The sequence below is a fragment of the Scyliorhinus canicula genome, chromosome 10 (genome assembly GCF_902713615.1).
Source record: "Scyliorhinus canicula chromosome 10, sScyCan1.1, whole genome shotgun sequence".
NCBI classification, from domain to species: Eukaryota; Metazoa; Chordata; class Chondrichthyes; order Carcharhiniformes; family Scyliorhinidae; genus Scyliorhinus; species Scyliorhinus canicula.
In genome coordinates this window covers 1,626,624-1,641,867 of record NC_052155.1, presented here as the reverse complement: position 1 = coordinate 1,641,867, position 15,244 = coordinate 1,626,624, and the positions used below count along the sequence as shown (strand labels likewise).

The 15,244-nt window shown below is 46.3% G+C and overlaps 1 protein-coding gene across 2 annotated transcripts in view; it reads left to right on the top strand.

The window, feature by feature from the left end:
• Nucleotides 1-15,244, top strand: part of LOC119972178 (arf-GAP with GTPase, ANK repeat and PH domain-containing protein 3-like) — a 965,193-nt gene that overhangs the window by 431,877 nt on the left and 518,072 nt on the right. For both annotated transcript variants that reach the window (XM_038808502.1, XM_038808500.1), the window contains exon 3: nucleotides 3,083-3,170. In XM_038808502.1, the coding sequence (XP_038664430.1) occupies nucleotides 3,083-3,170 (88 nt within the window). The remainder of the gene's footprint in view (nucleotides 1-3,082; nucleotides 3,171-15,244) is intronic.

Genomic DNA, 15,244 nt, shown 5'->3' with positions numbered 1-15,244 from the left:
CTGACCCTCTGACAGTGCAGCACTCCCTCAGTACTGACCCTCTGACAGTGTGGTAGTTGCGTAGTGGTATTTGCCACTGGACAAATTTGTCTCCGGGGATGTGGGTTCGAATCCCACCAGGGCAGATGGTGAATTTGAATTCAATAAAAGTCTAATGATGACCATGAAACCATTGTCGATTGTCGTAAAAACCCATCTGGTTCACTAATGTCCTTTAGGGAGCTAAATCTGCCGTCCTTACCTGGTCTGGCCTACATGTGACTCCAGACCCACAGCAACGTGGTCGACTATTAAGGATCCTCAGGGATGGAAAACAAATGCTGACCCAGCGACACCCACATCGCGTGAACAAATAGAAACAAACTCCCTTATTACAGACCCCATGACAGTGCAGCACTCCACTCAGAATTGATCCTCCGACAGTTCACTGTACTGAAGTCAAGAGAACATGGTAGCACAGTGGTAGCATAGTTGCTTCACAGCTCCAGTGTTCCAGGTTTGATTCCCGGCTTGGGTCACTGTCTGTGCGGAATCTGCACGTTCTCCCCTTGTGTGCGTGGGTTTCCTCCGGGTGCTCCGGTTTCCTCCCACAGTCAAAAGATGTGCGGGTTAGGTGGATTGGCCATGCTAAATTGCCCTTCGTGTGCAAAAAATGTTAAGTGGGTATTACTGGGTTACGGTGATAGGGTAGATACGTGGGCATCAGTAGGGTGCTCTTTGCAAGGGCGGGTGCTGACTCGATGGGCCAAATGGCCTCCTTCTGCACGGTAAATTCGATGATTCTATGTCCCTCGAGCAGTGCGGCATTCCCTCAGTACAACACTGGAGTATCCTCCTGTGTTACAGCTCCTGAAGTGACAATAGAACCCACTAACGTGAGTTAGGATGTATAATCATCTGGAAAGGAATAATTTGATTAGAGATAGTCAACATGGTTTTGTGACGGGTAGGTCGTGCCTCACAAACCTCATTGAGTTCTTCGAGAAGGTGACCAAACAGGTGGATGAGGGTAAAGCAGTTGATGTGGTGTATATGGATTTCAGTAAAGCGTTTGATAAGGTTCCCCACGGTAGGCTATTGTAGAAAATACGGAGGGATGGGATTCAGGGTGATTTAGCAGTTCGGATCAGAAATTGGCTAGCTGATAGAAGACAAAGAGTGGTGGTTGATGGGAAATGCTCTGACTGGTGTCCAGTTACTAGTGGTGTGCCACAAGGATCTGTTTTGGGGCCGTTGATGTTTGTCATTTTTATAAATGACCTGGAGGAGGGCGTAGAAGGATGGGTGAGTAAATTTGCAGATGATACTAAAGGGCTGGTTTAGCTCACTGGGCCAAATCACTGGCTTTTCAAGCAGGCCAGCAGCACGGTTCGATTCCCGTACCAGCCTCCCCGGACAGGCGCCGAAATGTGGCGACCAGGGGCTTTTCACAGTGACTTCATTGAAGCCTACTCGTGACAATAAGTGATTTTCAATTTCAATAAAGTCGGTGGAGTTGTGGACAGTGTAGAAGGATGTTACAAGTTACAGAGGGACATAGATAAGCTGCAGAGCTGGGCTGACAGGTGGCAAATGGAGTTTAATGCAGAAAAGTGTGAGGTGATTCATTTTGGAAGGAATAACAGAAAGGCAGAGTACTGGGCTAATGGTAAGATTCTTGGTAGTGTGGATGAGCAGAGAGATCTCGGTGTCCATGTCCATAGATCCCTGAAAGTTGCCACCCAGGTTGAGAGGGTTGTTAAGAAGGCGTACGGTGTGTTAGCTTTTATTGGTAGAGGAATTGAGTTTCGGAGCCATGAGGTCATGTTGCAGTTGTACAAAACTCTGGTGCGGCCGCATTTGGAGTATTGTGTGCGGTTCTGGTCGCCACATTATAGGAAGGATGTGGAAGCATTGGAAAGGGTACAGAGGAGATTTACAAGGATGTTGCCTGGTATGGAGGGAAGATCTTATGAGGAAAGGCTGATGGACTTGAGGTTGTTTTCGTTAGAAAGAAGAAGGTTAAGAGGGGACTTAATTGAGGCATACAAGATGATCAGAGGGTTAGATAGGGTGGACATTGAGAGCCTTTTTCCTCGGATGGTGATGTCCAGCACGAGGGGACATAGCTTTAAATTGAGGGGAGATAGATATAGGACAAATGTCAGAGGCAGGTTCTTTACTCAGAGAGTAGTAAGGCCGTGGAATGCCCTGCCTGCAACAGTAGTGGACTCGCCAACGCTAAACGCATTCAAATGGTCATTGGATAGGCATATGGACGATTAGGGAACAGTGTAGAGGGACTTTAGAGAGGTTTCACAGGACGGTGCAACATCGTGGGCCGAAGGGTCTGTACTGCGCTGTAATGTTCTATGTTCTATTACACAAGGACCTGCAAAACTAAAACGTCTGACTCAGAGACACAAGTGCCTGTCCACCCACTCTTCATCGGCTCTTTTTCAACAACAACAACAGCATTTGTCTCCGTTTCCCACAGAAATTTAAGTGAATTGGAGAACTGAGTGATTTTTCTCATCACCGTTGACCTAGCAGGCGGTCACAGGGATTAACATGAGAGAAAATAGGAGCAGGAGTCCACCATACGGTCCTTTCAGCCTGTTCTGCCATTCATTATGATCCTGGCTGATTCTCTATCTAAACATCATACTCCCACTCTCCCCCCACAGCCCGATGGAGCCGTGAAATCTATTTCCTTCTTAAATATACTCAGTGACTTGTCCTCCACAGCCTTCTGTGGTCGAGAATTCCACAGGTTCAGAACCCTCTGAGTGAAGAGCTTTCACCTCTTCTCACTCCAAAACGGCCTGCCCCGTATCCGGAGACCGTGACCCCAGGATTTAGACTCCTCCAGCCAAAGGAAGCAACAACTCTGCATCCAGTCAGTCCAGCCCTGTCAGAATGATAAACTTTTCAATGAGATCCCTTCTCATTCTTCTAAATTCCAGTGAATATTGACGCACTCGACGCAGTCTCTCCTCATGCGACAATCCAGCCGTCCCAGGAATCAGTGACGGGTGTTCAACTCCTTGTGTGTCAACATTTTGTTATATCATTACTGATCTGAGTATGTTCTTTTTGCCAGGGAATCGTGGGGAATCTGTCGAGTGGGAAGTCTGCCCTTGTTCACCGATATTTAACTGGAACCTATGTGCAGGAGGAGTCCCCTGAAGGTAGGATGTGTGTTCTCTGTTTGATGTACAACCTGGTCAAGCTTATGTTGGACGCAGTGTGATGAGATGCGCCTGTGATTTTTTTCCCAGTCTCCTTGCAATGTGATAAAGACATTGATTGATATCAACATACATCCAAACATATTAATTAGGAGCAGCTGGCCACTCGGCCCGTCAAATCTACTATCCCATTCAATAAGATTGCGGCTGATCTGATTGTAACCTCAATTCCTTCCTTCAACCCCACATTCCTTCCAATAACCTTTCACCCACTTGGTGATCAATAATCTATTTGCCTCTGCCTTAAATATATTCATTAATTCTGCTTCCACTGCCTATTGAGGATGATAATGCCAAAGATTCTTGTTCCCTGTGGGATACAATTTCTCGTCACCTCTGACTTAAATGAGCAACCTTTTATTTTTAAACAGTGACCCCTAGTTCACTGAATGTTTCTGGGATAGTTTCTTAGAATAGCATGTTCTGGAACCAACCAGAGAGCAGGCGCATGGGGACATAGTGGTTAGCACTGCTGCTTCACAACACCAAGGACCCGAGATCGAGTCTAGCCTTGGGCGACTGTCTGCGTGGAATTTGTATGTTCTCTCCGTGTCCGCGTGGGTTTCCTCTGTCTGGGTGCTCTGCTTTCCTCCCATAGTCTAATTAAGTGCAGGTTAGGTGGATTAGCCAAGTTAAAGTTTCTCCTTCATGTCCAGGGATGTACAGGTTAGGCTATACGGATAGGGCGGGGCAGGTTAGGCTATACGGATAGGGCGGGGCAGGTTAGGCTATACGGATAGGGCGGGGCAGGTTAGGCTATACGGATAGGGCGGGGCAGGTTAGGCTATACGGATAGGGCGGGGCAGGTTAGGCTATACGGATAGGGCGGGGCAGGTTAGGCTATACGGATAGGGCGGGGCAGGTTAGGCTATACGGATAGGGCGGGGCAGGTTAGGCTATACGGATAGGGCGGGGCAGGTTAGGCTATACGGATAGGGCGGGGCAGGTTAGGCTATACGGATAGGGCGGGGCAGGTTAGGCTATACGGATAGGGCGGGGCAGGTTAGGCTATACGGATAGGGCGGGGCAGTACTCTTTTTCGAGGGCCGTTGCAGACCTTGTGTTGGAATGTGACTTACACTTTTTATCAGATCTGGTTTCTGCTGACTGCTACACATATTCACATTTTGTACAATGGTAGATCCATATTAACTTATGGTGCACTTTTTTGAATTTTATTGAATTGTTTTATTTGCTTCTAGGTAGGCTCCTTCTGAACTGTAGGGAATCTATCATTCTATGAATTGGTATTGTACAATGAGGTGGACATAATTAATAGTGAAGGTGTCCTCCAGAGCCACCCTAGGTAACAGTGACCATAATATGATTGAATTTTACATTTTGGTTGAGGGAGAGTGGAGTGGGTCTGAGACTGGATTCACCGTTTTTACGGCTAAGTGCCAACGCAGGCTTGGGAACCGTGGCGTTTTACGACGGCAAAATTGGTGCCAAATCCTCACCGATCCTGCGACTGGTAAGGGGCTAGCAACCACGCTGGGTAAGATTCCCGGCTCCCATGATATAAACAGCTGGAGAATTCCGGGTAGCGCATGCACACGGCGACAACCTGCAGCGGCCGTGCTGTTAAACATGGCGCTGGTCTTGCGTGGACCGATCTGCCAAATAGTGCCCCCTGGCCACCCCTTGGCCAACCCTCACCAGTCCCCTCAGCCCTCGCGGAAACCTCCCGGCCAGCAGCACAGCTCCCAGCCAACTGTGGCGGTACTGGAAGCAATACATTAGTAATACAGTCAAATAATTGATCGGTTAGTAACGGTTCAACAGTAATATTTTAGTCCTATTTCATTGAATGGTGGTGCAGTGGGATTAATGTGAATCATCCTGATTGGTGGGCCCCTGCGTTTGATGAATAGTTGACTAACACATTTGATCACAGGAATGTTATGCAGATGATGAATCCTGCTACACAAAAAAAAAAGATTGTCTGCACTAGGGACATTCCTGTGGGTCCCAACCACCCGCAAAGTTTCTCCCAGATAGAGATATCTGCGGGTGTGTCAAGCTATCCGACTTTTTTTTGAATGTGTGCTGCCAGATCTTTAACTTCTTTTGAATTATCTGGAATAAAAGTGGAACACTCCGCACCAATCAGGGTGCAGATGCCACCTTTTTCGGCTAGCACGTAGTCAAGTGCCATTCGATTTTATAATGCCACGGTTCAAATTGCTCGCATTTCGTCAGAGATTTTATTTAGGGCATTGGCGATATAATCAGCTACGTTTTGTATGATAGTTATTACTTTATTTAATTCATTGGCAAGTCTTGTCTCCCAATATAAAGGAATAATTTTAGCATAGATTGCGTCTCGTGCACGTTTATTTCTTTGAGCGGGTAGTCCTGATAGAGAAGGGAGATGAGGGAAATCACTTAGTAAAAATTGATAAATTGCTTAAAACATTGATACACTGATTAAAAATTGATATCATGATTACATAATTCAGTAATAAATAATTAATAATAATAATTTCATGTATACCAATAAAATGATTATACTGTAAAATAACTGAAGTTGAGTATATGATTTAGTAATAATTGGTAAAATAATTATCAAAATTGATTATGTAATTGAGTAATAACATTATTAATAATAATTCACTAATAAATGAATAATAATGCAGTAAATAATAGTTCAACAATACTGAAGGAAATGACGGATAGCTGGCACTGCATATCCGAAATGGCAAGATCCTGACCAAGATTTTGGAAGTCAGGGGTATGCTTTGTCGGCGACAAGCTTAGGAAATCAGAAGCACAAAAGGACTTGGGAGTCCTTGTTAAAGTTAATGTGCAGGTTCAGTCGGCAGTTAAAAAGGCTGATTATTCTGTAGGCTTGTTAAAACTGAGCAATGAATTGTTTTTTTTTAACAAACAATTTTATTGAGGTAGTTTTTCGGCATTGTTACAGACATGAACAGAAAGAAAGCAAAAAAGGCAAAAATGTGCAAACATCCACGTACAAAATCATAACATACTGCACAAGCCCGCTCCTCTCCCATCGGCCCTACCCGCCAATTTATCCCTCCTACTCTACTCTACTCTAACCTCCCCCCCCCCCCCCCCCCCTCCTGACGTTCACTCTCCCGCAAAGAAGTCAATGAATGGTTGCCACCTTCGGGCGAACCCCTGTACAGATCCCCTCAAGGCGAACTTAATTTTTTCCATACCCAGAAAACTCGACATGTCCAAAAGCCACAACTCAGTCTTCGGGGGCTTTGAGTCCCTCCATGCCAATAATATTCGTCGCCGGGCTATCAGGGAAGCAAAGGCCAAAACATCGGCCTCTTTCTCACCCTGGACTCCCCGGTCTTCCAAAACCCCAAAAATTGCCACCCCTGGACCCATCGCCATCCTTCTTTTTAGCACCCAGGACATGACCCCCGCAAATCCCTCCCAGTACCCCCGAAGCATCGGGCATGCCCAAAACATGTGTACGTGGTTCGCTGGTCTTCCTGCGCACCTAGCGCATTTGTCCTCTACCCCAAAGAATTTGCTCATCGGAGCCAACGTCATGTGGGCCCGGTGAACGACCTTAAATTGAATCTGTCTTGGATCCCCATTGGCGGGAGGCGTGGGAAGGATGGGACCTGTCTACGGACAAAGTCCTGCAACTGTAGGTACCTGAAATCATTTCCCCTTACCAGACCAAATTTCTCCTCCAAGCTCCTCAGACTCGCAAAGCTCACTTCCAGGAACATATCGCCCACCCTCCCCACCCCCGCCCGCCGCCATGCTCGAAACCCCCCATCCATACTCCCGGGGGCAAACCGATGGTTGTCGCAGATTGGCGCCCCCATCTCCCCCACATGCCTCCTCCACTGGCCCCATATCCACAGGGTTGCCACCACTACCGGGTTGGTGGAGTACCTGGCCGGCGGCAGCGGTAGAGGAGCCGTGACCAGGGCTGCCAAGCTGGAGCCCCTGCACGAAGCCGCCTCCACCCTCTCCCAGATAGACCCCGTGCCCACCATCCACTTCCTTATCATAGCGACATTAGCCGCTCAGTAATAGTTAATCAGACTCGGCAATGCCAGCCCTCCCAAAACTTTAAAAACAAAAATAACTGGTTAATTTCTGTACAGAGACAAAAAGGGGCGCATAACTTGGAATGATGCTATTTGCATCTTTCTCAACTTTTTTGTTTACCCAAATGGACTGGATTGCTGCCAAACCCATCTTTATCAATTGTCTTGGAACAGTGTGTTCTCAACATGGATTTACTTTTCAAGCCTCCTCGAGGTTTTAATTAATCTTAAAAAAAAATCAAAGTTCAAACCAGCTTCCACATTGTCTGAAGTTTAATTTTGAAGCTAATTTTTAACATTTATTTTAAAATATCAAACACAATAACTTATTGAATATATGACTGAATCAATCTTGCGCTGAATGAACTTGGTTTTCTGTAGATGGATTCGCCGGCTCTGTTAATCTGTTTTAAAGCGCAGCCCAGTCTAGCCGTTCTTCGGATAGATGTCTTTGGGTTTCCTGTCCTTCTGGTCTTCTGATTTCCTCCGATTCAGCGCTCCTCCCCTTTAGCAGTACTACTCCAATTGTGGAAATCTACCGTGCGGTTTAAGTGCAGTCTCGTATACATTTCAACTCAGTAGAAATGTAAGCTACGCGTCTCGGGTGCAAAATGAAATATTTTGTTGTGTCTATTGATTATAATTGAGAGTTTGAAATCTTCTTGTGGTTACAAATCAAATATTCTCAGTAAAGCCCCTGCCAGCAGAAGACTTTAAGAGATATAATTAACTTAGTGGCTTTCAAACAAATTGAACTTTAAAAAATACAGAAATGGTTTCTTGCTCAAAGCAAACAGCTTGCGCGGACTTAAGAGTCAGAGTGGAAATATGAAAATATGAAATAAGGATAGCGAGTAGTTCAATAAATGGTATAGAGTGATCCCGGAATGAAAATGGCTGCACGGACCTCTATCTTTAAGGAAAATGTTATCAATCTGACTCCATCAGTTCCTACCTCTGTAATGTGCTAATTGGCCTGGATGAGTTGAATTGATGAATTGGATTGGTTGGTTAGGTGTCAATCTTCAATGTGCAACATAGATGTGAATATGTTGCATCTTTGGGTGTTTGCTGTGTTTTGGAATGTGACTTATGTTTTTTATCAGGTCTGGTTTCTGCTGACTGCTACACTTATTCACATTTTGAACAATGGTAGATTCATGTTAACTTATGGTGCACTTTTTTGACCTTTATTGAATTGTTTCATTTGCTTCTAGTTAGGCTGCAAATGTTTCAAATCCATGCTTTGATTATTGCAAGCTGTACGCTTTGTAATCTGAGATTGTGTTTGCAGCCTTAAGATGGAATTCATTTTAAAAATTAATTTTTGATATGGGCTTTAGTATTTACATCAAAAGGCCCGATCGCCGATTACGATATCGGTGTCGGCAAACGGTAAATTCCGTCCTATGTTTTTAAACTTAAATAAGGGAAATTATGAGGGCATGAAAGCTGAGTTGGTTAAAGTGAATTGGCAAATTAATTTCAGGGATAGTCCCATAGATGCGCAAACCTTTAAGGGGATATTTCAGATAATACGGTTTAGGTCAATCGGCTGGACAGCTAGTTCCTGACGCAGAGCGACGTCAGCAGCGCGGGTTCAATTCTCGTAGCGGCTGAAGTTATTCATGAAGACCCTGCCTTCTCAACCCTGCCCCTCGCCTGAGGTGTGGTGACCCTCAAGTTAAATCGCCACCAGTCAGCTCTCAAAGGGGAGAGCAGCCTATGGTCATCTGGGACTGTGCTAACTTAAGGTTTATGATAAAATGAATTGGATGAAGGATTTGAAGGGATGGTTGCCAAATTTGCTGATGCCACAAAGATAGGTAATGAAATGAAAATCGCTTATTGTCACGAGTAGGCTTCAATGAAGTTACTGTGAAAAGCCCCTAGTCGCCACATTCCGGCGCCTGTCCGGGGAGGCTGTTACGGGAATCGAACCGTGCTGCTGGCCTGCTTGGTCTGCTTTAAAAGCCAGCGATTTAGCCGAGTGAGCTAAACCAGCCCCAGTAAGTAAGTTGTGATGAGGACAGAAGCACACTGCAGAAAGATATAGGTAGTTTAAGTGAGTGGGCAAAGTTAGCAAATGGAGTATTATGTGGGAAATTGTGGATTTGTTGATTTTGACAGGAAGAATAAAAAAAATCTTATTATCTAAATGGTGATAGGTTGCAGAGCTCTGAGGTACAGAGGGATCTGGGTGTCCTGGTGCATAAATCACAGAAAGCTAGTATACAGGTACAGCAAGTAATTCTGAAAGCTCTTGCAATGTTTTGGTCCATTGTGAGGGAATTGAATACAAAAGTAAGGAGGTTATGCTTTAGTTGTACAAGGCACTAGTGAGCACATTTGGAGTACTGTGTACAGTAACGGTCTCCTTATTTTTTATTACAAATGTGTAAAAAGAACAGTAACATAGATAACAACTCATTCATTAACCTAGTTTGTATAATTTTCCCCCCTACCCCCCTCCAACAGGCCTCCTTATTTAAGCCAAGATGTAAATGCATTGGGAGCAGTTGAGAGAAGGTTTTCCGACTATGACCTGAAATGGGTCCATTGAAGGGGAGAGAAAAATGCAAGAGTTCATTAAAGAGCGGAGAAAGTTCATTAAAGAGCACGGAGCAATAGTGTCATGATGTGCACTCATGCACATAATGAGATACAGACAGGCGGTGATGGACACCCAGTACAGCCAATCAACACACAGGACAGAACACAACCAATCACCAGGCAGAACACTAGAAGGGGATTTCCCACTATAAAACACACGAGGCATCAGCACTCTGCCTCTTTCCACTGGTGACAACTGTAGTGACAGTCAGGGTGTATATATCAGTTAGCACCTTCTACACGTGGCTCAGAGCTGGTCTGGTCTCGTTAGTTATAGTAAGCATGCTTAAATTAGTAAAGTGTCAAACCCACAGCGAACTGTGTACACAGTGTAACAAGTTCAATAAAGCGTATTGAACGAATGTCAAAGTTTGGAGTCTGCTTTCAAGTACAACTGCATCCAGTTGCAGTCTGTGTTACCCCAGGGTGATTAACATGACAGATAGGAGCATGTCCATTAAAAAGTGCAGAGAGAGAGAGAGAGAGAGAGAGAGGTGAGAGTGCATTAAAGAGTGGAGTCAGAGGTGAGAGTTAATTAACGAGCAAGGAGAGAGAGGCAAGAGTCAATTGAAAGAGGTGAGAAACCATTCAAAAGCACAGAGAGTGAAGTGAGAGTCCATTAAAGAGCTCAGAGAGAGGCCAGAGTCCATTAAAGCGCTTGGAGAGAGAGTGAGAATCCACTAAAGAGCAGAAGGAGAGACGGGAGTCCATTCTTTAAAAAGCAGAGAGTGAGGCAAGAGCGCACTGAAGAACAGAAAGAGAGAGAGACAAGAGTCAATGAAGGAGCGGAGAGAGAGATTAGAGTCCATTAAAGAGCAGAAGGAGACGCTAGAGTCCATTAAAAGATGTGGAGAGAGAGTCACAGGCTGTCATCCTGAAAAAGACCCCTTTATCCCCACCCTCTGCCTTCTGTCAGTCAGCCAATCCTCTATCCATGCCAGGATCTTACCCTTAACACCTTTGGCTTTTAATTTATTAAACAGTTTCCTATGCGGCACCTTGTCAAAGGCCTTCTGGAAATCTAAATAAATCACGTCCACTGATTCTCCTTTGTCCAACTTCCTTGTTACTTCCTCAAAGAACTCTAACAGATGTGTTAGACGTGACCGCCCCTTGACAAAGCCGTGCTGACTCAGTCCTATTTTACCATGCACTTCCCAGAACTCCACGATCTTATCTTTAATAACAGACTCTAAAATCTTACCAATGACCAAAGTCAGGCTAAACCGGTCTATAATTTCCCATCTTCCGCCTCCCTTCCTTCTTAAACAGGAGTGTTACATTAGCCACTTTCCAGTCCTCTGGGACCCTTCCTGCTTCCAATGATTCCTGAAATATCCTCACCAATGCTTCCACAATCTCCTGAGCTGTCTCTTTTAGAACCCTGGGGTGTAGTCCATCCGGTCCAGATGATTTATCCACCGTCAGACCTTTTAGTTTCCCTGGAATCTTCTCCTTCGTGATGGCCACAGCACTCACCTCTGCCCCCTGGTTCTCCTGGAGCTCTGGCATCCCACTGGTATCTTCCACCGTGAAGACTGATGCAAAGTAACTATTCAGTTTGTCTGCCATTTCTTTGTTTCCTATTATTACTTCTCCAGCCACATTTTCCAGTGGTCCAATGTCTATTTTTGCCTCTCTCTTACCGTCTATATATTGAAAAAATCTCTTCCTATCTTCCTTTATATTACTAGCTAGCTTGCACACATACTTCACCTTCTCCCCCTTATTGCTTTTTTAGTTGTCCTCTGCTTCCTTTTAAAGGCTTCCCAATCCTCTGGACTCCCACTAAATCTCGACAATTTGTATGCTTTTTCTTTAGCTTTTATTCTGTATTTGACTTCGCTCGTCAGCCATGGCTGCTTTGTCCTCCCCTTGGCATGTTTCCTCCTCCTTGGGATGAATTTCTGCTGTGCGTCCCGAATAACCCCCAAAAAATCCTGCCATTGCTGTTCCACTGCCTTCCCTGCTCGGCTCCTTCTCCAATCAACCCTAGCCTGCTCCTCCCTACTGTCTTTGTAGTTCCCCTTATTTAATTGTAATACCGTTACATCTGATTGCAGCCTCTCCCTCTCAAACTGTAGGGTAAATTCTATCATATTGTGGTCACTGCTCCCTAAGGGTTCCTTCACCTTAAGTTTCCTAATCAAGTCTCCCTCATTACACATCACCAAATCCAGAATTGCCTGTTCCCTAGTCGGCTCTGTCACAAGCTGCTCCAAAAAACCATCTCTTAGACATTCCACAAATTCCTTTTCTTGGGATCCATGACCAACCTGATTTTCCCAGTCCACCTGCATATTGAAGTCCCCCATGATTATTGTAATATTGCCTTTTTTACATGCCTTTTCCATCTCCTGATTTATTTTCTGCCCCACTTTCTGACTACTGCTGGGGGGCCTGTACATAACTCCCATCACGGTCTTTTTACCTGTGCGATTCCTCAACTTTGCCCACAGAGATTCTATGCCTTCTGATCCTATATCGCTCCTTGCTATCGATTTAACTTCATTCCTTACTAACAATGCAACCCCACCCCCTTTGCCCATCTGCCTGTCCTTTCGAAAGGACATATATCCTTGGATATTTGGATCCCAGCCCTGATCCCCTTGCAGCCACGTCTCTGCGATGGCCACAACATCGTACCGGCCAATTTCACTGTGTGCAACAAGCTCATTGACCTTGTTCCGTATACTGCGTGCGTTTAGGTACAACACCCCCAGTCCTCCTGCATTGACCTTTTCACAATTGTCACTTTTTTTGCTCTGCCTGAGGGTGATGTTGCTTTATTTTTGTTCTCTATTTCCCCTTCAGTTATTACACCTTCTAAGCTCTGGTTCCCACCCCCCTGCCATACTAGTTTAAATCCTCCCGAGTGAATCTAGCAAGCCTCCCAGCCAGGATATCGGTGTCCCTCCAGTTTAGGTGCAACCCGTCCTTCTTGTACAGGTTGCACCTGCCCCGAAGTGATCCCAATGGTCCAATAATCTGAAACCCTCCCTCCTACACCACCAGTTTAGCCACGTGTTCAGCTGCTCTATCTTCCTATTTCTAGCCTCACCGGCACGTGGCACAGGGAGTAATACTGAGATTACAACCCTCGAGGTCCTGCTTTTTAGCTTACTGCCTAACTCCCTGAACCCCTTCTGCAGGACCTCATCACTCTTCCTGCCGATATTGTTAGTACCTGCGACCTCTGGCTGTTCACCCTCCCCCTTCAGGATGTCCTGTGTTCGTTCAGAGACATCCTTGACCCTGGCAACAGGAAGGCAACACACCATCCTGGAGTCTCTTTCACGTCCACAGAACAGCCTATCTGTGCCCCTGACTATAGAGTCTCCTATGACTATTGCTCTTCTGCGCTTTGCCCCTCCCTGCTGAGCAACAGAGCCAGTTGTGGTGCCACTGTTAGGGCTGCTGCTGTTTCCCCTGATAGGCTATCCCCCACAACAGTATCCAAAACGGTATACCTGTTAGAGAGGGGGACAGCCACAGAGAATTCCTGCACTGACTGCCTGCCCTTTCTAGCGGTCACCCATCTATCTGCCTACACCTTGGGTGTGACCAAATCTCTATAACTCCTATCTATGACTCTTTCCGCCACCTGCATGCTCCTACGTGCATCCAACTGCTGCTCCAGCTGAACCACGCCGTCTGTGAGGAGCTGCCATGAGTTACACTTGCTGCAGATGTAGTCGACCGGAACACTGGAAGCGTCACAGATCTGCCACATCTCACAGTTGGAGCACTGCACCCCGCTGCGTGATATTTAAGCACTAGTTAATTAATATCAAATAAATATTTGAATTCTTGTTAGATTGAGTTACAATTAACTATGTACAGACGGATTCTCTGGTTTGTGTCTATATGTACGGAGGATTCTCGGGTTGGTGTCTGTATATACAACAGCGAATTCTAAGGTATGTCTGTATGTACAGAGGGATTCTTGGCTGTGTGTCTGTATGCACAGATGATTCTCAGCTGTGTGTCTGTATGTACGGGGGATTCTCGGCTGTGTGCCTGTATGTACGGGGGATTTTCAGCTGTGTGTCTGTACGTACGGGGGATTCTCGGCTGTATGCCTGTACGTACGGGGGATTCTCGGCTGTGTGCCTGTATGTAGGGGGGATTCTCGGCTGTGTGTCTATGTACGGGGGATTCTCAGCAGTGTGCCTGTATGTACGGGGGATACTCGGCTGTATGCCTGTACGTATGGGGGATTCTCTGCTGTGTGTCTGTATGTACAGGGGATTCTCGGCTGTGTGCCTGTATGTACGGTGGATTCTCCGCTGTGTGACTGTATGTACGGGGGATTCTCGGCTGTGTGCCTGTATGTACGGGGGATTCTTGGCTGTGTGTCTGTATCTACGGGGGATTCTCGGCTGTGTGCCTGTATGTACGGGGGATTTTCATCTGTGTGTCTGTACGTACGGGGGATTCTCGGCTGTATGCCTGTATGTAGGGGGGATTCTCGGCTGTGTGTCTGTAGGTACGGGGGATTCTCGGCTGTGTGCCTGTATGTACGGGTGATTCTCGGCTGTGTGCCTGTATGTACGGTGGATTCTCCGCTGTGTGACTGTATGTACGGGGGATTTTCGGCTGTGTGTCTGTATGAACAGGGATTCTCTGCTGTGTGTCTGTATGTACGGGGGATACTCGGCTGTATGCCTGTACGTATGGGGGATTCCCTGCTGTGTGTCTGTATGTACAGGGGATTCTCGGCTGTGTGACTGTATGTACGGGGGATTCTCGGCTGTGTGCCTGTATGTACGGGGGATTCTTGGCTGTGTGTCTGTATCTACGGGGGATTCTCGGCTGTGTGCCTGTATGTACGGGGGATTTTCATCTGTGTGTCTGTACGTACGGGGGATTCTCGGCTGTATGCCTGTATGTAGGGGGGATTCTCGGCTGTGTGTCTGTAGGTACGGGGGATTCTCGGCTGTGTGCCTGTATGTACGGGTGATTCTCGGCTGTGTGCCTGTATGTACGGTGGATTCTCCGCTGTGTGACTGTATGTACGGGGGATTTTCGGCTGTGTGTCTGTATGAACAGGGATTCTCTGCTGTGTGTCTGTATGTACGGGGGATTCTTGGCTGTGTGCCTGTATGTGCGGGGGATTCTCGGCTGTGTGCCTGTATGTATGGGGGATTCTCTGCTGTGTGCCTGTATGTATGGGGGATTCTCTGCTGTGTGTCAGTATGTTCCGGGGGGATTCTCGGCTGTGTGCCTGTATGTACGGGGGGGATTCTCGGCTGTGTGCCTGTATGTACAGGGAATTCTCTGCTGTGTGTCTGTATGTACAGGGGTGATTCTCGGCTGTGTGCCTGTATGTACGGGGGGGATTCTCGGTTGTGTGCC